Genomic DNA, 22,892 nt, shown 5'->3' with positions numbered 1-22,892 from the left:
AAAGCTATCAGAACAACTCGATCTAGCGGCTCGCCTTTAGGTGTCATGCCCTAGAAGACAGTACGCCGAATGTAGTCCCAGCCAGGCAGCTTCCAGCAGATAGGCCCCGACGCCAAGGCCAGAAAACACGTTCATCGCCCCCAAGCGACCCAGCCAAAGGGTTGATGCACAGCACACATGACCCGGCCGGCGTTGCTCGGCGGCCCACAAGGCTGTGTATATTACGCTGTGTCCCAGGGCCCTGATGGGCCAACATCCGGGCTAGGAGCCTAAATTTCTGGAATTCGGGGGATTTGGGACGTGGCGCAGTATCGAATCCTGCAGATCCCACCCCCTCCAACTGGCGATTTGTTCCAATAGGCTCATTTGAATGCATGTCGTTGGGTCACATCTACTGTGCCGCAGAGGTAACCAACGACGTTTGCTGACATCACAGGCATCAGTGGCCGTAGCATTCGCCCCGTGAGCACCACCACGGCTATTGGTATCACCCAGATGGCCTCACAATTGACGAGGTAGAGGGACAGTTAAAGGAGAAGAGTGCCCCTCCCCTGGCCGAGGTCACTTTGGAGATATCCTGCACATTCATATTCACCACCCACTACTCACTAGATCATTGTCCTACGCTATTCACGCACATTTCCCACTTATACCTATCAGGCAATCCAAGTCATCATGACCTCCATACAAAGTCAGATTGAGGCCGCCGCGTCAAAGAACAGCGAGCTCCTCTCGATCCTGCGCGAGACAGACCACGCACCACCTTCACTTCTCCAGCAGACCCGTCTCCTCCAGGACCTCACGACCGAGCTACAGTCCTCGGTCAAACGCTGCCGCGATCTGGAGCGCCGCCGCGAGTCCGAGCTCAAGGATCACGAAAAGTACCGCGACAGCGTGACGCGCCGCTTCCTGCACAAGGCCGTCGGTCGCTCAAATCAATTCGCCGACAAGGCGGCCAAGGAGGAGCGCGAGTACTTCGACGTCTTGCAGGCGGCGCAGCGCGAGACGAGCCTGCACGACTCGCTCAAGGAGCAAACAGACCAGGCGCAACAGGTCAAGACCGACCTCGAGCAGCAGGTCGCGCGGCACCGCGACGCGCAGCGCGCGCTCGATGAGTTATACGGCGGCATCTTTGCGGGCCCGACGCAAGGATTCCCCGAGGAGGACCGCAAAGAGCAGGACGGCAACCAGGCGCTGCAGGCGTACCATGAGCACCGCGGCAAGGTCGAAGCCGAGCAGCACGTCATTCAGCTGCTGTCGCAGGGCATGCAGAAGCTCAAGTACGCGCTCGAGAAGATGGAGAGCGCACTGAGCCACTCGCGCATGGACATGTTCGGCGGCGGCTCCATGGCCGACGCCATGGAGCGGAGTAGCCTGCGCAAGGCGGAGCAGGCTGTGGCCGAGGCCAGGATGCAGGTGCTGCGCGCGCAAAGGATGAGCCCTTTCGTCGGCGACTTGCCGGACGTCGACATCGCGCAGGGCAACATCATGTCGGATGTTTTTTTCGACAACATCTTCACCGACATGCAGTTCCACGACAAGATCAAGGCCAGCAGGGAGTCTGTTCGCAAGTGTGCTACTGTCATGAACCAGCTGGGCTCGGATGCTAAGAGTCGACTCAATGCACTTGAGAACGAACTCAGGGAGAAGGAGGGGATTCTCGAGAGCACAAGACTGGCGTTGCAGAAGGAGAGGGAGGCCGTCTTTGAGAGGGTTCTCGGAGGGCAGTTGCCTCAGACGTCGTCAGCGAATTCGAATGCTGTCGAAGCTCCGCAGGGTGCCAAGGCCATCGAGGCTGGGCTGGTTTAAGAAGGCTTCATGATCTCTGTAACATAGCTGATACCACGCGCAATGATATTCTCAGGCGTTCGCTTTCACGACATTCTGCGTATGAGCCAAGTCTTGTGGACAGACTCCTACCACCTGCGGTTCTCCTCATAGCCCCTGTTTTCCTCGTTACGTCTATCATCGTACCCTTGGTTCTGGCCGTACCCTTGGTTTTGATCGTACCCACGGCTCTGGTTCTGGCCATAACCCTGCTCCTGGTCTTGGCCGTAGCCGCTGCCACCGCCATACCCCCTATCCTCCCGAATGTGACGATGCGGTTCGCGTTCACGCCTAGACGTCTCCGTCAGCTCCCGCAAATACTCAAATCTCACACAGATGCAGCGGGGACATGAACTTACGGGTCGTACTGCTCCATGTCGCCGTACTGATTGTCATAGAGGCTCTCAGCCTGCCTCTCTGCATGCCTCTTGGCCTTTTCCCTATCAATGTAGTCCAGCCCCTTGGTCTCGACGAGCTTGTCAACCTCGGCACCAGCGAAGCCCGCGAGCAGCTCCTTGGCGAATGCGTGGTGGACGGGCTCTCCTGTGTCTTGTCAGCCACGGCCTGTGCCTGTGGTGAGGGGACAATGCATACCATTTTTGCGCTGCCTGTCCTCGAAAAGCTTCATCGCCCCAAAGGCAGCGCCGCCGGCGACGACCTCATGGCTGAGTCTGGACTCATGGTTGCCGCCGTAGGCGTTGTCGTAGTTGTCTTTGGCCTCGTCTGTCTGCACATTAGAACAGCTCCAGGACATGGGTTAAAGCGGATGACGAACCGAATCCGAACATTGTGGGGAAGGACTTGATCAAGGCAATTAACGTGTATATGACGAAGACGATGGGAGCAGTGCGTGAGCAATTGGGGCAAGTGGAAGAAGACGAGCGCACTCGGTTTCCAAAGTCAGAATGCGCGGGCTCGATGGAGGTCTTATTCCTCGAAGCCAGCCAGCCCACAGCTGCCCCTCCTACAGGTCCCCGGATACCCTCCCGAAGCCTCGCTGGCGCGAAACAAGCTTTCACGGGCTGCCGACGGAGCGCCCCATCACGCCTCCACGTCCAAGTCGTAACAGCGCAGAGAGGGGGGACGCGTCAACCACACGGCACCGGGAACTGACGCATGTTGGCACCCAGGCTAGCCCTGCAGCAGCAACCACATCGCGGCCGAGTCGAGTCGAGAGGTGCTAAGAAGCAGCAGCATCGAGCTGAAAAGGGACCCCTTCTTCTCGGATAGGGTGCCGAGTCTGTTCCGGTGGCGAGCCTGGGTTGGTTGGTGTTGAGCCTCACGCCGCGCAGCGCGCATGGGAGGCTGACGTGTTGCATGCGTGGGTCGGGTCCGCGTCCGGCACATCGGCATCGCCACTTGCGCTCCCCCAGGCTCTGAGCTAGTCAGTGATGGCGGCACCAGGGCATGGCAGCTGAACCAGCCTGATCCATTTATGCTCCTGTCTACGCTTCCTCAAGTCGGGCCGCTGCCGTTGATCCGGGGTCCATGCCGATTGCCGTTCCGCGCCGATGGATGCGGGAGAGGCCGACTGGCGGCGATGCAAAGGTACGGAGGCATGAGGGGTCGCTTGGTCCCCCGGGGGGGGGGGGGGGGGGGCGGTGGGAGGTGTATTGTCTCGGCGCCTTCGAACCTATTCGGGTTCTTTGTCCATATGATAAAGAATCTCCCATAGGCATGCATGACACGTCGAATTCTAGTCAGATTCATGAAAGGGTGAGTTGATTTCTTTCAACGTCAATTGACCTCCCTCGGCCCTGATGAAAGGACCCCGAAACAAAGAAGCGCCTGCAAACGTCGACACGTGGTACGCCACCAAGCCCTCGGAATCCCCTCAAGCCTTGGCCTTTGCGAACCTCTCCCGGGTCCTCTTCACCCAATACTCCCCATCGTAAATGGCGTTGACACTCTCCTTGTTCCTCACGGCGTCAGCCCACTTAGTAAAGTTGGGCGCCTGGTCGGCCAGATCCGCGATGATGGTCTTGGGCAGCAGTCCATATTCAGCAGACGAATAGACGCGCAGGATGAACGAGCCCGTTTGGACCTGTACAGAAACGTCAGTTCACGTCACTCATTCACCCACTCACACCTGACATCTCGGGGGCCAGAGGGTTGAGGTATTGAAGTGTGGGGACTCACCTCCGCCAGTGTGATCTTGTCGCTGCCGCCAAAGAAGGGCGCGGCGTCGCTGAGGAGCGGCTCAATCTCCTTGACGATAGTCTCGACCTTGGTCTTAGCCAACTCGTTCTTCTCCTCATCCGAGCTGGCGCCGATGATCTTGAACAGCAGCGGGTTGACCTTGGAGAAGTACGTGTCGACGAAGAAGTTGATGCGCGCGCGGCGCAGGGCGCCGTCCTTGGTGTCCGAGGCCGGAAGGAGATGCGAGGGGTGGGCGTCGGCGAGGAACTGGGCGACGATGCCTGATTCGGTGATGATCTCGCCGTTGTAGGAGAGGGCGGGGACGAGGCCGCGCGGGTTGATCTTGAGGTAGGCCTCGGTGCGCGGGGTGTTGAGGTCGATGATCTCCTCTTTGAAGGGGAGGCCGAGCTCAGCGAGGGCGATGTGTGCGCGGTGCGCCCCTGATGAGTGTGAGTGTCGCGATCGTTGTCGTGAGGAGAAAAAAAAACAATTGGTTGACTTACAAGGGCAGCCGTGGTTGGTGTAGAGGATGAGCTCGGGAGCTGAAGCCATCGTGACAGGCGGGTTGTTTGGGCTTGGAGAGCAGGTAGGTGTGATGAGAGTATAGACTGAAGGGTTCAACGATCAAGTTCAAGTTATATTGGGGCTTCATCAGCATCGCCGAGGGACATGATAGCTATTTATCAACCCTCAACCTCCCCTCGCCGACCCCTCCTGACCCATCCCAAGCGGGCGTCGCATCATCGATGTCGTGATGGGACTGGCTTGCATGAGGTTGAGGCGCTACCACTTGCAAGGCCTCTCCACCACGCTGTTCCCCGCAGTGTCACTCTGCCATTGCCTGAATACTCGCTGATCCACTTGCTTGGTCAGTCAAACACCATCAAGTTCGCGTCAAAAACGCGTGGTTTCGGATCTCAGGCAACCTTGATGATGCGAACCAACCTCCCATCACCATCTCTTGACCAATCTTCCCTCTTTCAAAGGCATGTATGCGTGCGAGGCGGAGGAAGTCAACCGGCGGTCCTGGTTTTCCACGGACACCAGGTTCGCATTCTTGGCTGGACTGGCCAGGACAAATGCCCCCAAGTCCGGCCCGGAGGCCTGACCCAGCTGCCTCCCGTGGGCGGCTGATGACAAACTGCTGCGCTGACAAATCGAGCTCGCCGGTCCCTGTGCTGCGAACTCTCTTTCGTACCGAGCAGCTCAGTCCATTGCAACGACAAGAGACAAAGACTTGCCAACAAGGCGGTGACTACTTCAGACGTCTGCCATCAGGGCCATGCTTGATCACAGCATGCGCACATCTGCGCGGAGTGTCTGATCAATCTCATGTGCATCGGTCCCAATACTGCGGGCGCTGGCCGCCGCCGGTTGAGGCGATGCACGGTTCCGAATTGCAGCCGCGACAAGAATGCTGCAGCCATTGGGCCAAGAGAGATCTTGAAGGATCGAAGGCTCTTCCGCGCAATTCCATCATGCCTCCGAAACCTGCGTAAAGCTATCTAGCCTGATAGGCGGTGAGGTGTAAGAACCCTCAAGTGCGTACACCCACTGGATTCATTGAAAGCCGTTTCACAGGTTATGACCTTATTTCAAGTTGTAGCTTTTCAAACACCAACTGCATACAGGGCTGTAGTCAGCCACGTACCAAGGGCTATAGGACGAGGTCGTCAGGTTCCTTGGCTTCCAGCGACCGCTCAAAGGGTGCCGACGATGACTTATTTAAGACTAGGAACACGGTGTAGCACCACATTCATCTGCCATGTTGACGGGGCGTTCCCAAATCACTGCACATAGTACATGAGACTTGGGCGTAGGGTGCCGTGTCAGTACGGATCAAAATTCCAGAGCACAAGAGCTATCCTTTCGAACAGGTAACTTCACGGTCATCCTTTTACCCCTGTCGGTCATCTGGATGAACCGATGAGACGCTCACTGGGCCCATCAACTGGACATATAAAAAGGGCCACGTCTATCCCACCATTGCACAAAATTCCTTTTCACAGTAAGCCAAAGTCATGATCATGATGAGAAGCCTACATTTCGGCACTATCTAACGTCCAGCACAGCCACCAGCCTAGGCGGCGGCCTGTATCTGACGTACTCTTACATCCAGACAAAATATTGGAAACCCCCTCTTCTACTCGTGGTATATCCTCCACAACACAGATAAAATCGAATCTTTTACACCATTTCGTTCGGCGGCTTCGAGGCCGTGCTCCTGCTGCGAGCGCGGCCAGTGAAAATGTGACGTCGCGACGTGGAGTCTTGGCTGGGTCGCGCGGCGCCGCTGGTACGTGCGGGGCTACCATCACGATCCTGGCTGCTTCGGCCGTCACGGAAGTTGCTGCTGCTGTTCTCACGAATGCTCTGCAGCCGCGAAATCTTGGGGGTGTGCTCGGCCTTTCGGCTCTCGAAGACGTCCTGGAAATCAACGAAAGATTCTTCAATCAGTGGAACAGAGCGAATAGCAGGCGTATAGGTTTGACGAGAGGCGGTGGATGCGCCAGACGCGACGGAGGTCGAGTGCTGCAGTGGCGGCGCCGCAGCAGAGCCGGATACTGCCCCGGGGCCAGACGTGCCGCTGGATTTGGCCGCGGAGTTTTCGTACGATGGAGGTGGCGCGGCACCAGCCCAGTGCAGGGGGAACTCGCGGGAGCCACCGGGCTGCACCTGCCAAGGTCCCTGCAGGCCAAGATCACGAATCTCAACCATGAGCTGAGCAACGAATTTGTTGTGGCGTTGCAGACGCAAGAGTTCGTTTTGAAAATTAGACTTGTGGAAGAAGATGAAGTTCATGGTAAAAGACTGCACATCGTTCAGGGTGCGAACTTCGGTCAGCACACTAGGCTTGTAATCGCGCTTGTTGGCCAGGCAGTAGTCAGTCATGCGAGCCTTGAGATCCTCGATGAGCTGGGGGTCGGTGCCGAATCCGAGACGCAGCTCGACGGGGTCTGCGAGGCCGGCGGAGCGGCGCTGGTTGAGGATGAACAGGGTGTTGAGAACGGAGTTGGGCGCCTGAACAATGTGCCCCTCCATCTTCTTGAACTCGGTGTAAAGGAGGGAGATTTCGGTGACGTAGTAGTCATCCCCCTGCAGGGTCGTGCCGGTGTTACCGTATACGGTGATGCGGTCACCGACGTCGAATGGGTGCTTGACAAAGACGAAGATGATCGACTGCAGAAATTCCTGGGCAGTAGCCTGAAGCATCCACGCAAGACCCAGGACAGCTGAGCCAGCGGACGCGAGGCCGGCGGCAGCCGAGCCGGAAAGGATTGTGATAAACACAATGATGGAGATGACGAAAATGATGAAGAAAAAGACCTTGTCAAGCTTCTGAATGACGGAGTCCAAATCCTTGAGGGAGGCAGCGATGGCCTTGCGCTCAAGATGAATCTCATTGCAAACGCACTCCATCTCTTCCATGCTGATGTCGCCGTTGAAGTCCTTGTCGAAAATGCCAAAGGCGTGTTCAGCTTCCTCCTCCGTCTTGAAGGCAATCCGCATGTCATCCTCGTAGATGGTCTCGTTGTTTGGATTCAGCAAAGACCGGTAGATCAACCGAGCGAGAGAGTGGGCCGACGACGACGTACGCAACAGCTCGAAGACAATCTTCTTCGAATGGTTGAGATCGGTTTTACGGCCGATGAAATCGTTACCGACACGGTTCGCGAGGCCACCAGCCTTATTGAACACCTGGCGGACATTGTTGTGCAGCTGGGCCATGGGCGTGCGGCTTCCAGATCCTTCCCTGGCCTCACCGGTTGTTTCCCAAATGGCATCGTCGTGAGCGATCTTCTCTTTAGCGTAGTCATACAGGTGAATGAGATGATGAATATCGCTTCTGTTGTCCTCGATACGCTTGGCGTAGGTGCGCTGGTGGAAGGATGTGGCGATCCACTGAATGATGATTTTTTCGATGAAATTGAGGGCAGATAGGACGAATATGGCGATGATGACCTTGTACACTGTGTTGATCCATTCGACTGAGCCATCGCCGTCACCAGTGCGGCGGACTCGGTGGCTGTTGTTGATGGGCTTGAAGGAGACCAAAACCGAGAGCATCCAGATGAAGAGCGCTGTGTGAAGTTCAAGGACACGACCAATGTCCTTCCACTTTTTGCCGTTGTTGGAGCCCATGAGAGTAGCAATGCCAGCAAATGTGGGTGGCATCAGAGACGTGATCATGCGAGCGCCCCAGATGGTGCACCATACGATCATTAACCAGATGCCAAACCACATCAACTCGACACCTCCATCACCGCCAACAGGCCGGTCGCCAGGGCTGAAATATCCGATCAGGATAGGAATCAACAGAAGCGTGGCGCCTGGTAGCAGATAGAAAAAGTAGCGGAAGCAACGAGGGAGCTTCTTCAGCCAGCGAAGGAGCCAGTAGCCGAAGATGCCAGCCTTCTTTTCGGGAGGCGGGCGCTCGACCTTCTCGTCCTCTACTGGTTTCCCGGCGAAAAGGTCCTCAGGCTCGGGCTGGTGTTGGCGGCTACGAGAGCGGGACCGATTCAGCTCGTTCTCCTGATTGGAGATGAGGCGCTCGACACGAAGAAGCTCAAGGTCGTCCGTGAGACGGCTTGCTTGCTCGCGAGTGCCGCCGCCATTGGGAGAAAAGGGTCCTTCCGTCGGAGGTGCGAGGTGATTATGCGAGTCCACATGGAGAGGCATTAGAGGTCTTTCATGACTAGGCTTTTGCGAATCCGTGTGAGACTGGAGATTGGCCGGGTCGTGTAGCGTTTCGGCTGTGTGGTTGGAGTGTTTCTCATCATACTCGTCGTGTTTTTGGTTGACTGGCGACGACATGGTGGCTGAGGTGGCCTTGGAGACCGAATCAATGGCAGTTTTTGGATGAATTCGTTCTGCCAAGGATGGTGTTGATGAGGTTGATGGCCTTGGAGCAATGCGTAGCTATGATCAATGGAGAATTCAAGAAGCTGCAGATATTGCCGAGGCCAGAGTCGGGGCGCCGCAAAGGCCCTGCCTACGCTTGAAGTATGTGGAAATCGTCAAGCCCAACGATCGAACAGGGATAGCTACCTAGGCATATAGGTAAATAGCTAGAAATAGATAAGAAAAGGAAAGAAAAGGCCTGAACCCAGCGAGGCGGTTCGGCAAGATGCAGCGGATAGATGGGTGGTGATTATGGGCTTTCACGCGTCAACGACAGACGAGGAGGAAATAGAATGACAAGAGTATGATGAGAAAGTGCAGGAAGGAGCAAGGAAAATAAGTTCGGAAGGAGGAATCGAGAAAAAGGGGACAGGGAAAGGAAACAACGACCATCAATGGATGCGTGGAGGTGGAGAGGAAGGAGGTGGAAGTGAGAGAGAAGGTGCCCCCGAGGTGGAACCCAGGGTCCATCGAGGGAAGCTCCAGACCATGCTCGATTCGATTGCATTGAGCGCTCGAGGCTTGGAATTCCTCGGAGTTTACCAAACCCAGGAAAAGAACCACCCCTCCCAGGCGTTTGCATCTTGCAAATCTGTCTGTCTGCTGTCGACCGTCCACCACCAAGATGCTCAAGGTGGGTCGAGAGGGACCAGGAGCCTTGGAGTCTTGTCACAACCTCCTTCGTCATTTCGATCAGGGACCCACCACGCTCCAGTCTTTCTCTGCGCAGCACACTTGGCACGTCGAATCAAACCTCTGATGAATCCCACCGTTTCTAGCGACGGTGCGAGGCGGACGATGATGGCCCAGCGGGTCTGTTCAGAGGTCTGTTTCCTCCTGTTTGGAGACTTTCATCTTCCCAATGTCGACATGACTCCGAAAGACGTCACTGAACGACTTTAGATGGCAAGACTAGTCCAAGCCAGCGGCTTCTGACGATCGAACTGCCTAGTGGCAGGTGAACCGATCCTTTCGCTACGATTTGTCGTGAAGCTTCGGCATTTCGGTACCTTTGGACACAAAGATTTGATGAACGTGGTCGCCCGTTCAGCCTCTTCCTGGTGCTGCCTGCCGGCGCGTTCCTGACACCGCGATCACCACTCCGAATCGCCTTTGCGGCCATGCCATCCATTCATAGGCCCTCGGGATAACGACGATCCCCCAACAGCACACCACTACAACATGTCGCTTCTGCAGGGCAAGAAAGCCACAAGCTCGTATCACCTGTACTGCCAAGGGGGGAATTCGCTCACTCACATGCCTGGCAATCGCGGGACGAACACGTCGAGCATGAGGAAAATGATGGCAGAACTTGAAGCGAGCAAAACACCAGGCCTGACGTCACGGCGGGCCCCCCAACTCCCCGAAAGCACCGACCGTTCAGCATCCACAAGGCCTCTAAGACCCTCCCCCCCTTGTCTGACGCCCCCTTGGCAAGGAGGCAGGCCCACAGCCGCCAAGCCGGTGAAGGGACCCAGCAGCGAGCACCGTCCGGGAAGGGCCCTCTCCCACTGGGTTGCCACCGCACCCGTACCGCCGGCACCAACAGTGCGCCGTTCGCCTGCCAAGACCCGCGAGTCCCGCGTCCAGGGCCGGCGCCGTGAGATCACCTAGCGTTAGATAAGGTGCGCCAAATTCGGCACCTTATCGGACGGTAGATGGGCACCGCCATGCGCTTCAGGAATTGTGCCTTGCCCTCCTTCTCCTATTGCCTGCATGTGGCTGTTTCATTTCATTCCGACATGAGGCGCTGCTGTACGAATCAGGCCTCTCACATCCTAGCCTTGCGTTGACTCGATAAGGCGTTGAGATTGTTCGAGACTGCGCCCGCCTGGATCCTCAATGGTTCTTGCTCCCGATCAAGGCGTCTCTGCCTGGTTCGAACGACCAATTTACTTCCACTCGGGCAGCTTGCTTGATTACAGGGCACGTTGACGCCACCCGCCAGCAATGCAGGAACATGCACCGTTGATCAACGCCCCCTAACGCCATCTGATCAGGGAAAACTTGGTGCACTGAGCCCTTTGGGGCGCCTTTGCCGCCCGCCACGGACACCCTGCTGCCGTCATGGTTTGCCGCCCGTGTGGCGCCCGGCCGCTATCTAATTCTTTCGGCCCGCCTGCCAACCGCTGTTTTCGTCGCGCTATGGCTCGCTGGCTTCCAATGCTGGCTGGCCGTGCAGACGGTTGGTTCTGTTGAGAAAATACTCCCAGACAGCCAAGAAATGCGTGTTTTGGGGGGAGGGGGTTTACGATGCTCTGGTCCAGGGAGGCTGTGATGAACGACTGGTGGATTCAAGATCCCACTCGTAAGAGTTTGATAGATTGCTAGTAATTTTCGATTAGCAGTTTCGAGTGCTGGATGCCTGGGTGGCATCGGCTCAGATGTGCGTCCGACTGGACATCTTTGCACTCGCTCGAACATGAAGCCTGGAAAGAGAATCATTGCACGCCAGCAGCTGTAGAAAACTTCGAGTGGACTGGTTGCGATACCGCTTCCTTGCAGCAGGCCGATGGCCCGTCATATCGGCCAAGCTTCTGAATGAGCCTCTGGAAATCAGGTGTGTTTTTCTGTGGGTGTAGCTTGAGTTTCCTGCCCTCTTGGTAAGCAGCTCCAAAGCGAATTCAACAAGCTGTAGTCTCGTTTGACACCTAGACCTCAACCGCCGTTGACAGTGCACAAGACGACCAATATTTTAACACCTTTATCTTCAGGTTAGTGCAGTCCATGGACTCTCTACTACGCCGTTCGGTGCGCAGAGTCCATGGTGTCCGGCGCCCGCTCCGGAGGGCGTGCGTGAAGCCCCTGTAGGATGCAGCCCACCGCTGTCTAGTCGCCAACAGTGGGCGCGAAGCCGCACCCATCATGCTCCTCGGCCTCTGCACACCAGCATCAAGCACCTTTCTCAATACCATCCACCGTTCTGCCACCGTTTCCCGCGCCGCTCCCAAGATCGTCGCCTCCACTCCACGCACTCACTCATCCGAAAACACACATGACAGTCCAGAACCCTCGATCAACAGTCTCCAGCTGATCCACTGAGAAAGGGTAGCGAATCGTCGATCAGCCGAGATCATGATCGAGCACAGTCGGAATACAAGCAATCAACTGCTTTGGCTTGTCTTGGTATCCTTGCAAACGATATACCACACTGACACTCGCTGCCTCATGGCGTCGGCCCCAGAAGCCTAAAGACCATTATCCCCCGCGCAAGCGATCGGCATGATGAGGTGGATCTGCTTCCAATGTGCTTCGGGTCTGGCGGCATGGCAGCTTCCTCGGGGGTGATGCCCCGTTACTCTTCGATGGTTCCGAGGATGCGGTGGCAGTACACTCGCAGACGTCGACCAATGTCTCTACCAAGATGAGGTTCACGATGTGAGCTTGAGAATCGGCCATGAATCATTTTGACAAACCAGTCAAATCTCGTGAGTCTGCGAATGCAGAACAGCTTACATAAATCGTGCGTACGCAAACCAAGATAATGCTTGATCAACTTTGGCTCGGGAGCCTTTGGATAACCCACTCTATGCTAGTTTGATAGTCCAATCAGCGCCGATGCGAGCACCGACGCGGCCAACCACCGCGAATGCCGCCCGACCCTTCTCCGCCTTGTGGTAGCGGACCTGCGCCGTCCATGTCTTGCCCTCCGACTCAACCTTTACCGCCGCCTTGTCCCACGCAGCCGGGGCTCCGACAACGATAATCTTGTCGACGTGGACAGCCTCCATAGCCTCGAGCCACTTGCCTGCCTTGATGGCCTTGGTATCACGGCCCTCGGCGTCCACTGACGAAAGCGTCTTGGCGGCCTTGTCGAGGTTGAACTTGCGGTGGATGTATTGCCCGCCCTCGTAATCAAAAGAGTCGCCGTCATCGACGTAGAGTTCGCCCTCAGCATTGCCGGCCTTGTTCACAGCGACGACCAGGGTGTAGTCGTCGAACCTCATGAGATGGCTCGAGCGACGGGGAATATCACGACGGGCAAAGACGTGACCGCCGCGCATGAGGAGCGCCACCTTCTCGAGAGGCGTGGACACTGAGACGCGCTTGCCTTTTGACGTCGACTTGACATCATAAGTGAAGTAGTCGTAGTAGAGCTCATCATCGGGAATGTAGATCTCAACCGACTCCTGGTTCTGTTCCACAACAGGCTTGTGAAGAAGACCAGTCGAACCAACAAACAACTGGTCGTCAATAGTGAAACCGCCCTCATCAGAGGGATGAGTCCAGTACAGGGGACGCACGATTGGGCTGCCGTTGCGATGAGCTTCATGGAAGGCAGTGTACCAGGAAGGCAGGAGGGTGTAACGGAGACGCAGCGCCGCAGTGACAATACCTCGATACGGCTCGTCCAGCAGGTAGGGTTCGCGGCGGCGCGCATCGATATGGGCGTGTCCGCGGAAGAAGGGGTAGAAGGCGCCAGCCTGGTACCAGCGAACGATAAGGTCCGCCTCAGGATCGCCAAAGAAGCCACCAACATCAGAGCCAGAGAATGGGAAGCCAGAAATGCCCTGGTTGAGGATCATGGGGAGTGAGATGCCGAGATGCTCCCAGGACGCCTGGTTATCACCAGTCCACATGGCACCGTAACGCTGCGAGCCAGCGTAGAAAGATCGAGTGAGAACGAAAGGTCGACGTAGCTCGCCCTTCTCGCGCGTAAGGAGTGCCTGGTAGGTGGCATTATGGAAGGTCATGCCATTCAGGTTGTGCACGTCGCGATGCTCCCAATCGTCGAAGTGGATATTGTCCTTGGGCATAGTGACCTCTGGGCCGTTGAAGACTGAGGGCTCGTTCATGTCATTCCAGATGAAGGTGTTCTTGAGGGTGCCCTTGAACGCGTCGTAGTTGAAAAGACCACTCCACCACTCGATGGCCTTGGGGTTAAAGCAGTCAATCCAGTGAGAGGAGCCTGGCCAGCACCAGCCGTCAAAGATGTTGCCGTCCTTGTTACGAACAGCAAGGTCCTTGCTCTTGAGCTCAGAGACGACGCTGTAGCCATCCTTGTTTTTGATGTGAGGATCATTGATGAGGACAAGCTGCCGACCATGCTCCTCGAGATGCGCGCCCATGCTGATGGGGTCCTTGAACATGTCCTTGTCCCAGTTGAAATACATCTTGTCGTCAGCAAATTCAATGTCGAGCCAAATGACATCGTAGGGGATCTTGTATCGGTCCATCTTGCGGTCGACATCTTTCACATCGTCATCAGAAACGTAGTTCCAGCGGCATTGATGGTAGCCAATGGCAAACTCCTGGGGCATGGCAGTCGTGCCGGTGAGTTGAACGTAGTTTCTGGTCACGTCCTGGGGAGTAGGTCCAAGGAAGACGAAGACGTCCAACAGACCACTCTCCGACATCCAGTGGGTGTTCATAGTTGTCTTGGAGCTGACGATACCGCTGCTTTTATCCTTGGTGATATCAATCCATGTCTCGGCAGCATTGAGCCAGAAGACACCCACGGTCGAGTCTTTGCGGTGGGCCTGCATGAATGGAATGGCGCCATAGAGAGTCATGGGGCTGTCGAGGACGTACTCAAACACGTCTGCGTTGTACAGACGATAAGGTTCGGTGTACTGGCCGTCTCCACCCTGTGTCTGCTTGAGAGCCATGGGACCAGCGTGCTCGGGAATGCCAAAGACATGCTCATAGCCCACGAAAGAGATATCGAGCGCGACACTCTCTGGGCCCCTGGGCTTGCTGTCTGTGTTTCCACCAAAGGTCTCGTCCCACCAGGTGCTCTCATCATTACCAACCACCGTTTCGGGTGTTGCCGCCTCTTCGCCCTCGATGGGCTTCTGCTCGCCCTCGGCGGCTGGCTCGACTTTCTCAACGGGCTTCTCAATCTTGGGCCTCCAGTGCTCCACGTTCAGTAGTCCGCCATCGTTAAACTTGATCTGGGTGGCGCCGTCGCGCTTGAATTCAATGCCGAAGGGCGAGAGCTTGACCACTGCCTCAAATTTGTGGGAAGGGCCGTATGCGACCGTAATATGCGACTTATCCTGATGTGTAACCTTGGCCTCCGTGTCCAAGTTGAGCCCGCCGGTGATGGCCAACTTCTCCACACCGTTGAATCGCTCCTTGCGAATCTTACTGTCGTGCCTCAATTCGATGTCTTGCTTCTGGCGCCTCTCCTCATCGACAGTAACACGGGCAGTGCCAGACTCGAGGAAGGAGATGGTTATTGGCAGTCGAACCGTATCCTTGTCGTCGTTGATCGTCTTGAGAATGACAGCTTCAAGCTGACCATCCTGAAAGGAGGATGAATCGGGGAGGATATCGTATGGGGCAGTCCACGCTGAGCCCTTGGAGTTGATGCTGTCGGCATAATCACGGTTGCGCTTGCAGAAGCCAGACTGGTGGCATTTCTTGAAATCGTGTTCCTTGACGGCGACTTGATCAGTCAGCTTGATAATTCAGTTCGAGCTGTATGGATTAAGGTTGCGACATACATGCTGAGGGGATCAGGGTGCCGAAGGACAGCAGACCGAGGATGGCTGTCCGCCTAAAGGATAAAGGGCTGGGAGGCCCCATGGCGAGAATGACGGACGATGCTACAGAAATACACAAACAAAAAGTAGAGAGTGAATTTTCAGTGAGAAAAAGCAAGCATCGACATGTCAGATTGAAACTGCACGATGCTGTAGTCTTGTTGTTGAAGATGCTGAAGGCGCTGATGATGATGTTGCCAAATGTCCACGATGTTGACCATATGGTGGCAACAGCGACTTGAGCTGTCCTTCGGGAGGCCCATTCAGGGTTAGTGTCAAACCGAGACACAGGGGTGATAGCCCCGCGTTGTGTGTTGACTCTGATACATGCATAGAACGGCATCAAGGTCTGAGAACACGCCAGTCGTGCGAACTCGGAGGCCGAGTTTTATAAAGGCTTCAGGATGGCTGTTCTCATCCCGCTTCTCACGATTCAATTGATTCAACTCCTCTGTTTTGAACCTATGGTGATGCAGAAGTGGCAATCTGTGGATGGTAAGGTACCTAGGGTGGAAACATATTCATGAGAGCAGGTGTATTCGGGAAACAGGAATAGAATATAGTTGGACGCCCTGGCCAAGCTGTGTGGGAAGGAGCTCCAAATGCCAGCTTTATGCATCTCATGGCAATGTCAATTTGAATAGGCGTTGGGTCGAGGCGTCCATCTTGCGACCTTCTAAACATCTGTCTGGGATCAATCTATTCACAGCAACTGTTTCCTTCTTGTCCAACGCATTCGATTCCGCGCATCCACCAAGAGACGCGATACTGATTCTGCTTTGGCTTTTCCTGCTTCACAGTGCTGGTCCTTCACATAACTGCTAGTTTTACTGTACAGTCGTCCGCCAATCAACATGGCGCAGCCCCTCCATCCCCAGAAGCTGGTCAAGGAGGCCCAATCGACCCCGCCACATGCCGCCCAGCAAGCACCAAAAAATTGGTTCGGCTACCTCCTCTTCGCTCTCTCTTTCTCTCTCCTCCTCTACGTCCACACTTACGACTTCTTCCACCCCGACGACCACCTCCAGGCAACTGCCAATACTTTTATTCCTCAACTCAAGAACCTTCCCGTTCATCAAACCGACATCATGTCTTCCGCCGAGCAGACGTGAGTGACCTCTACAACACGACCCCCGCCATGTTCCGAGGGCTCCTCCGAGGGGGTTCGCCAACGTGGCATGGCATTATTTACACGCAACCCAGGCTGACTGAGATACAGCTTCATCGCCATCAAGCCTGACGGCGTCCAGGTACGCCCTCTTCTGAGACACCATCGCCAGTAGCCCCTCGAAACCGCCACTGACACAGTCCCCAGCGTGGCCTCGTTGGCCCCATCATCTCTCGCTTCGAGAGCCGCGGGTTAGTCCAGACACATCACTCCAGCTTCAATCGCAAGCACTGACACTCGGCCAGCTTCAAGCTCGCTGCCATCAAGCTCGTCTCCCCTTCCAAGGAGCACCTTGAGCAGCACTGTACGTTACCTCCCCACACACCGCCACAACCCTCCGATGACCCCGCTCACTGACCGCCCTTTAGACGCCGACCTCAAGGACAAGGCCTTCTTCCCCGGCCTGATCAGCTACATGCTCAGCGGCCCCATCTGCGCCATGGTCTGGGAGGGCCGTGACGCCGTCAAGACCGGCCGCTGTACGTTGCCTCGTTCTTTTTTTGTACATAGTCAGCCAGCTAACGTTTTTATCTTCCAGCCATCCTCGGCGCCACCAACCCCCTCGCCTCTTCCCCCGGCACCATCCGTGGCGACTACGCCATCGACGTCGGCCGCAACGTCTGCCACGGCTCTGACTCTGTCGAGAACGCCAAGAAGGAGATCGCCCTGTGGTTCAAGGAGGGTGACCTCGTTCAGTGGAAGTCCGCTGCCTTCGACTGGATCTACGAGAAGGCTTAAGTGTCTTTCCATTTTTGCTCGGTGATTCGGAAAAGGCGAGTAGCGTGCTCTAGTAATCTGTCGTGGTCCGTTGACCACGGCTTGCTACATGCAGGCTGAGGATGAATGGTAGAGAGACCCCGTCTCGTAGACAGGTGGATTTGCATGTAAAAAAGCCAATACGATAGCTGAACAGAAACTCATGATCAATCGCCTCCGTTGTCTCCAAGTGCCTGGTTCAGCCGGTTTATTTTTGTTCTCTTATTTTTTTATTTTTTCTTCTTTCGGGAGAAACAGTCAATTACCGCCCTCTACGGAAGATTTTCTTCCACAGAGCTACCGTTCCCGGTGTTCCCCAGACACTCAAGATAATTCTCGCGGGCAGCAGCGCCTTGGTCACAGCCCACGCGAGCGCAACCTCTACGACAACCTTGTACCTCTCGTCATCCCTCTGCCATTGTTCCAGCTGTCCCCTCGTGTCCCCCGCCTCCGCGTCGCCAGACCGAGCGAACGCCCCCGCTACGGCCCCGCGATCTGCGGCCTCGAACCCGAACCAGCCCTTGCGACTGAAATAGCGCTCCGCCTTCTCGGCGCCGTCGCGCACCCAGGCTGCGGAGCGGGAGGTCAGGTACTCGAGCGGTGCGAGGGCCGTGTAGTGGAAGAGCGCAAAGAAGGCAAGCAGGGGGACGATGGCCGTGATTTCGTGCAGCGCGAGGAAGGCGATGGTGTGGGAGACGGGGGCCGCGCGGAGGGCCGCCGTGTGGACTTGGAGGCGCTGTGGGAGGCGGCCGAGTATGCGGTCGAGACGGGACTGTTGGGCGGGAGAGGGAGCGGCGGTGGTCGCTGGCGCGCTCGCGGGCTTGGCTGGTTTGGCTGAGGGGGTTTGGTTCGAGCTTTGGTGGCGTACGGCATGTCGAGGTTTGGGTCGCAGCGCCGGCCGGAAGGAGGGGAGGCTGCGGCGGACGAGCATTATGGGAAATTGTATCCGAGGCCGGTCTTTGCACGGTGCTACCGAATCCTCGTTGTCGTGGGCGCAAGAAGGGATGATGATGTATATTTAGAGCACACGTCTTGGTGTCTTAGCTGCAAGGCCAAAGCTCTTGCTGCTGGTTCATTGTTCGGATGCTGGGAATGCTGATTACCCAGCTGGTCTCAGCTGCCGGCAGCTGGCAGGATGGAGCGGGACGAGCCGGCACTGGCTCATGTCTTGGCAGATCATATCAAACCTCGCATGGACAGGGAGACGTTTGTCCGTCGCGTCTCGAGTCACGGCCGTAATCTCGGGTTCGGTCAGATCGTCGAGGTACTAGCAGTATTTTGTCGGTGGGCTGATGTGGAAACTACGGTCTTGGCAGTCATGCAAGCTTTGGTTCAGACCTATGTTTTCCAGCAAGGGGCAGATACTGATAAAGCCTGGGGCAAGATCCTCCACATTCACATCCAGCGCCTGGGCTTCTGGACAAGTTGAGTCTAAGGTTGAACAAATAAAATACCAGTGGCCGGTGCGTCAGCCTTACAGGCACCGGAGCTCGTGACCAGTATTAGCGAAGCAGCCTGAAGCTCGCTCCTCTCCAGACAGCCGGGCGCCAGGCAAGACAAAGGTCAGAGCTTGATTTGGATCGGTCAGGGGTTGACGAACCAGATGGACCAGCCAGACGCGATCGGCATCCGGCCAATATGATTGACACTCATGCTCGCCCACCCACTGGCATGACCTTTTGGGTAATCCGGGACTTGATCACGTGGGTTTCGTCTCATTGACGATTTGGATGCCTACCTGACCTTACGTAGCCAAGCAGATAGGTAGAAAGAGTAACGTGCCTACCTTACTGTGGGTGCTTTCCATACTAAGGAACCTTACATGTACATGCAGCGTGAGCACGCGAGGGATCCCGAGAGAGCCGGCGCCAGGGTGGCATGTGCGCGCTCCGGAAGCCAGGAAAGAGCCTGGAAACAGGGGAAGAGCTGCTACAGGGCATTGAGGCAGCCCATGTTGAGGCGAAACTACAGCGTGTCAGGAGCTCTCCGGCATGCCTGACTTTAATTCCTCATCCCCCAACAGGCAAGGGCTCCCTGGACCTCCTCATGCCGTTGCATGGGTTGTCATTGCCCAATTGATGGGCCAGCGAATGGGCTTCATGCCAAAGAAAGCACCAGCCTCTGAATAGTCTAGCGCCGGACTGTAAGAAGCTTAGCTCCATGGACCCCTGCTCCATCAGCAAGAGCACCTGGTCCTCATTTCACGATCCCTTCGTTCTGGCTCCTTCCCCCATCCTGGATTCTTCATCCTTAAAGAAAAAGGGGCCTTTTTCTTTGCAGTCTTTTCACGGTACGACACTGTTCCATCGCCGTATTTTGACGAGAACCTTGTTTCGACGACAGCGACGACGAAGACGACGGCATCGTATAGCGCCCTTCTTTTATTACTAGTCTTGTTTTGCTCCATCGACTTATCCGTGTTCGGCATCCGATACTTGTTTTAATTCTAGCTGTTCGCATCCTGTGCTTCCGCCCGCCCAGTTGATGGCTATTGCCGCTGCGCTCCACCCGAGGGTTACTCCATTCAATGGTGTGAACAACGACTACAGCCACTCGAGCGAGGACGACGACGACGTGCGCGACTCCTCGAGTTCTATTGATCTTCTGCCCCTCGAGCGCGCGGTGTCTGAAGATGCCCGTTCCCAGGACAGCCATGGCTTCACCGGCTTGCTGAGGACCAACGTCAGAGGCAGGTTTTCACTACTGCTGTCTCACTCTCACACGCGTCCTAACCTGACATCAGACGGCGTTCAGCAAGCCCTTCGACCCTTTCTCTCGGGTAACGACAGAGGAGGACCATGGGCACCCATTCCCCAGAACGACTCGGGCTACGCCTACGAGTCTGGCATTGGCCCCGACCTCGGTCGGCCTGCCATGTCATCCGTGAGCAGTCTCCGTGAGATGATACTCGCCTCGTGGCTCAACAGCCTGCTCGTCTTCGTGCCTGTCGGCCTTGCGAGTTACTTATCTGGCATGAGCCCCATCTTGACCTTCATCACCAACGTCATTGCCATTGTGCCCTTGTCGGCCCTGTTGACAGACGCGACGGAGAGAATCGCCAACGATGCTGGCGACACTGTCGGTGCCCTACTCAACATTAGCCTCGGCAACCTCGTCGAGCTCATTATCTTGTACGTTTTCCAGTTCCTCCTGGTCCTCAATCCCAGTGCTGACATCCTCACAGCGTGTATGTAACCGTGTCTGGCGTGGTGAACTTGATTGCTAACAGCGCAGCGTCGCACTGGTCAACAACCACATCCGGATCGTGCAAGCCTCCATCCTTGGCTCCATCATCGTCAACCTGCTCCTGATTCTCGGCTCTGCTCTGTTCGCCAGCACTTTCTCGAGGCACGATGCCTCTGCACCCTCAACCTCCAACACGCAACTCCTCAGCTGCCTTCTGCTCGTCTCTGTCTTCGTATTTCTGATGCCTGTAGGTTCAGTGCCCCCATCCCGTGATTGATCATGTGCTCACCTTGACAGACCGCCTTTGACTACACCTTCGAAGGCTCCAAAGGAGCGGATAAGGCTATTCTCAAGATGAGCCGCATCTCTGCCATCATGGTGCTCGTCATTTACGTATTGTACTTCGTTCATGAGCTGCGTACCCGTCCAGTAGCCCATGACGCCATCCCAGCTGAAGGCACTGGCACCCAGCGAAGCCACTGGGCTGTTCCTGAGCCTCAAATTCCTTCGCGCAGCCGGGCTTACACCCTGCCCCCTCGTACCATTCGTTTTGCCGACGATGGCACGCCTACCGTGCCGCACTTTCCAGGGAAGCCCGCCGACCAGATCGAAATGGCCAATCTTGACAAGGTCGCTTCAAGTTCCAACGACAACGACATTGATCCCGTCAACTCGTTTCCCGGCCGCCCACTATCTACTGAGCCTTCCATCCGCTCACGCCGCCACTCCAGGTCCAATTCCGGGTCCGCGGCCACATCCCGCGCCCCAAGTGCCCCGGGTTTCATGCGCTCTGGCCCGACAACTCTCGAGCTCATGCGCACGAGCAGCAATCAGGCTCATGCCCAGCATCGCCCGACCGGTAGCCGTTTCATGTCCATTCTGGTTCTTGTCGTCACATCGGCTCTAATGTCCATGTGCGCCGAATTCCTCGTCTCCACAATAGACGCCGTTACCCATCAGGGTCATCTTTCCGAGCCAGTCATTGGCTTGATTATTCTGCCCATCGTTGGCAACATTGCCGAATATATCACCGTCGTCACGGTCGCCGCGAAAGATAAGCTCGACCTCGCGGTGGCCGTGGCCGTCGGCTCCTCGATTCAGATCGCGCTGTGCGTGACACCACTCACCATCATCGCTGGCTGGATTCTCAACCGCCAGCTGGCTCTCACCTTTAACATTTTTGAAATGGCGACGCTGCTAGGATCCGTATTGATTGTGAACATGTTGATTTTAAACGATGGGGGAACGGCAGCGAAAACGAACGGACTGAAGGGCGCACTGATGTGTGCCTGTTATGCAATCATTGGGTGAGTACCCCTTTTGGAGGCCTTTCATCTACTACGCAGCTTCCTGCTGAATAGTCATTATATGGCGATCGAGCTAACGTCCGACAGGCTTGGGGCGTATTTATCTCCGGAGGAGAAATAGGCAAGCTTGGCGCATCGTCGATGGTAATGACTTACTTAGATCTGGTTTTCGCGTTTCTTGTACATACTTTGCACCATTTCAATCGAATACGACAGACTTCGGGTTCACATCAGAATTGCAAGCTGGTACATCATATCACGACTTGAGATATCTCGCCGAGTGGTCTTTTCTTACGGTACCATCACCCGCCCTTCTCCAGCTCTGCAGTAGGGAGGCTATGGTAATATGCTAGCCACTTGACACAATACCTACACGGCATGGAGCACTTCGAGCGAGCTACTCAAATCACCGTGACCTCGAGACATGCAGTTGGTCGAGATTCCTAGCGGGCCTTTTGGCGGTGTAGGTCACAATTTCCAACCCACCACTGGACGATTTGGTCCAGGAAAATGAGGGCAGTCTGCAAGCATCATACCCCCACATCATAACCGATGATGAAGGCCGCCCATGTTGCCGATGCGAGGGCACCTCGCAGACGTTACTTCGGGATGTGGGGTCGGAGAATATGGGGAGAAACTGGTCTGGCGGGGTAGCGTACAACACATGCCAAGACGATGGCACACAGCTAAATGACACAGGTTTCCCACCGGCAGGGCCCGGCAGCACGACCTAGATGCATCACCGGATCTCGGTCTTTATTTTGAGCAGACTTGGTTTCTTTCCAGCACGCGATTCTGAACCCAATGTCTTGAACCAAACTAGTGGGATAAGGGGATATAACCTTGGTGACAAAGACCAGAGGTGTGTTGCAGCATCATGAGGAGGCATTCGGATCGTTCAGCTGGGTTTGTATAGTGTCACATCCGTCTCCTCGCTCAAGGTACCTTCCATTGTTGTCGGACCAAACCCCGCGGTCCGCATCGGCCTCCGGTGCGTATGCCACGGTGACGGTCCACGGAGCACGGAGTTTAGGGCAACCGACAGCATGCGCCACATTGTAAAAGGCCCGAGAAGAGGTGGGCAGGAGAGGAGCGATGTCGTTTGTTTAACATCTTGGT

The 22,892-nt window shown here is 56.0% G+C and overlaps 8 protein-coding genes across 8 annotated transcripts; 3 read left to right on the top strand and 5 right to left on the bottom strand.

The window, feature by feature from the left end:
- Positions 1–675: 675 nt before the first annotated feature.
- Positions 676–1,809, top strand: D7B24_006710 (uncharacterized protein; the record flags this gene model as incomplete). Its single annotated transcript, XM_028640834.1, has 1 exon — positions 676–1,809. One exon carries the CDS (start codon positions 676–678, stop codon positions 1,807–1,809), a length of 1,134 nt encoding a protein of 377 aa, XP_028498800.1.
- A 107-nt stretch (positions 1,810–1,916) lies between these two features.
- D7B24_006709 (uncharacterized protein) lies at positions 1,917–2,615 on the bottom strand (the record flags this gene model as incomplete). Its single annotated transcript, XM_028640833.1, has 4 exons — positions 1,917–2,118; positions 2,187–2,370; positions 2,422–2,550; positions 2,603–2,615. 4 exons carry the CDS (start codon positions 2,613–2,615, stop codon positions 1,917–1,919), a joined length of 528 nt encoding a protein of 175 aa, XP_028498799.1.
- Positions 2,616–3,661: 1,046 nt separating this feature from the next.
- On the bottom strand, positions 3,662–4,518 carry D7B24_006708 (uncharacterized protein; the record flags this gene model as incomplete). The annotated part of the gene is made up of 3 exons (XM_028640832.1): positions 3,662–3,871; positions 3,967–4,406; positions 4,470–4,518. 3 exons carry the CDS (start codon positions 4,516–4,518, stop codon positions 3,662–3,664), a joined length of 699 nt encoding a protein of 232 aa, XP_028498798.1.
- A 1,635-nt stretch (positions 4,519–6,153) lies between these two features.
- Positions 6,154–8,781, bottom strand: D7B24_006707 (uncharacterized protein; the record flags this gene model as incomplete). Its single annotated transcript, XM_028640831.1, has 1 exon — positions 6,154–8,781. One exon carries the CDS (start codon positions 8,779–8,781, stop codon positions 6,154–6,156), a length of 2,628 nt encoding a protein of 875 aa, XP_028498797.1.
- A 3,614-nt stretch (positions 8,782–12,395) lies between these two features.
- D7B24_006706 (uncharacterized protein) lies at positions 12,396–15,399 on the bottom strand (the record flags this gene model as incomplete). Its single annotated transcript, XM_028640830.1, has 2 exons — positions 12,396–15,259; positions 15,318–15,399. 2 exons carry the CDS (start codon positions 15,397–15,399, stop codon positions 12,396–12,398), a joined length of 2,946 nt encoding a protein of 981 aa, XP_028498796.1.
- An 811-nt stretch (positions 15,400–16,210) lies between these two features.
- Positions 16,211–17,262, top strand: NDK1 (nucleoside diphosphate kinase; the record flags this gene model as incomplete). Its single annotated transcript, XM_028640829.1, has 6 exons — positions 16,211–16,464; positions 16,576–16,606; positions 16,672–16,715; positions 16,770–16,828; positions 16,893–17,003; positions 17,063–17,262. The coding sequence occupies 6 exons, from the start codon at positions 16,211–16,213 to the stop codon at positions 17,260–17,262; spliced, it is 699 nt and encodes a 232-aa protein (XP_028498795.1).
- A 280-nt stretch (positions 17,263–17,542) lies between these two features.
- On the bottom strand, positions 17,543–18,211 carry D7B24_006704 (uncharacterized protein; the record flags this gene model as incomplete). Its single annotated transcript, XM_028640828.1, has 1 exon — positions 17,543–18,211. One exon carries the CDS (start codon positions 18,209–18,211, stop codon positions 17,543–17,545), a length of 669 nt encoding a protein of 222 aa, XP_028498794.1.
- A 1,553-nt stretch (positions 18,212–19,764) lies between these two features.
- D7B24_006703 (uncharacterized protein) lies at positions 19,765–22,126 on the top strand (the record flags this gene model as incomplete). Its single annotated transcript, XM_028640827.1, has 5 exons — positions 19,765–20,411; positions 20,515–20,713; positions 20,764–21,140; positions 21,198–21,773; positions 22,042–22,126. The coding sequence occupies 5 exons, from the start codon at positions 19,765–19,767 to the stop codon at positions 22,124–22,126; spliced, it is 1,884 nt and encodes a 627-aa protein (XP_028498793.1).
- Between the last annotated feature and the right edge of the window lie 766 nt (positions 22,127–22,892).

This window comes from Verticillium nonalfalfae, assembly GCF_003724135.2.
Source record: "Verticillium nonalfalfae strain VnAa140/NRRL 66861 chromosome Unknown scaffold_5, whole genome shotgun sequence".
Classification (NCBI taxonomy): domain Eukaryota; kingdom Fungi; phylum Ascomycota; class Sordariomycetes; order Glomerellales; family Plectosphaerellaceae; genus Verticillium; species Verticillium nonalfalfae.
The sequence above is the reverse complement of the archived record's forward strand: the minus strand, read 5'-3'. Positions and strand labels throughout refer to the sequence as shown.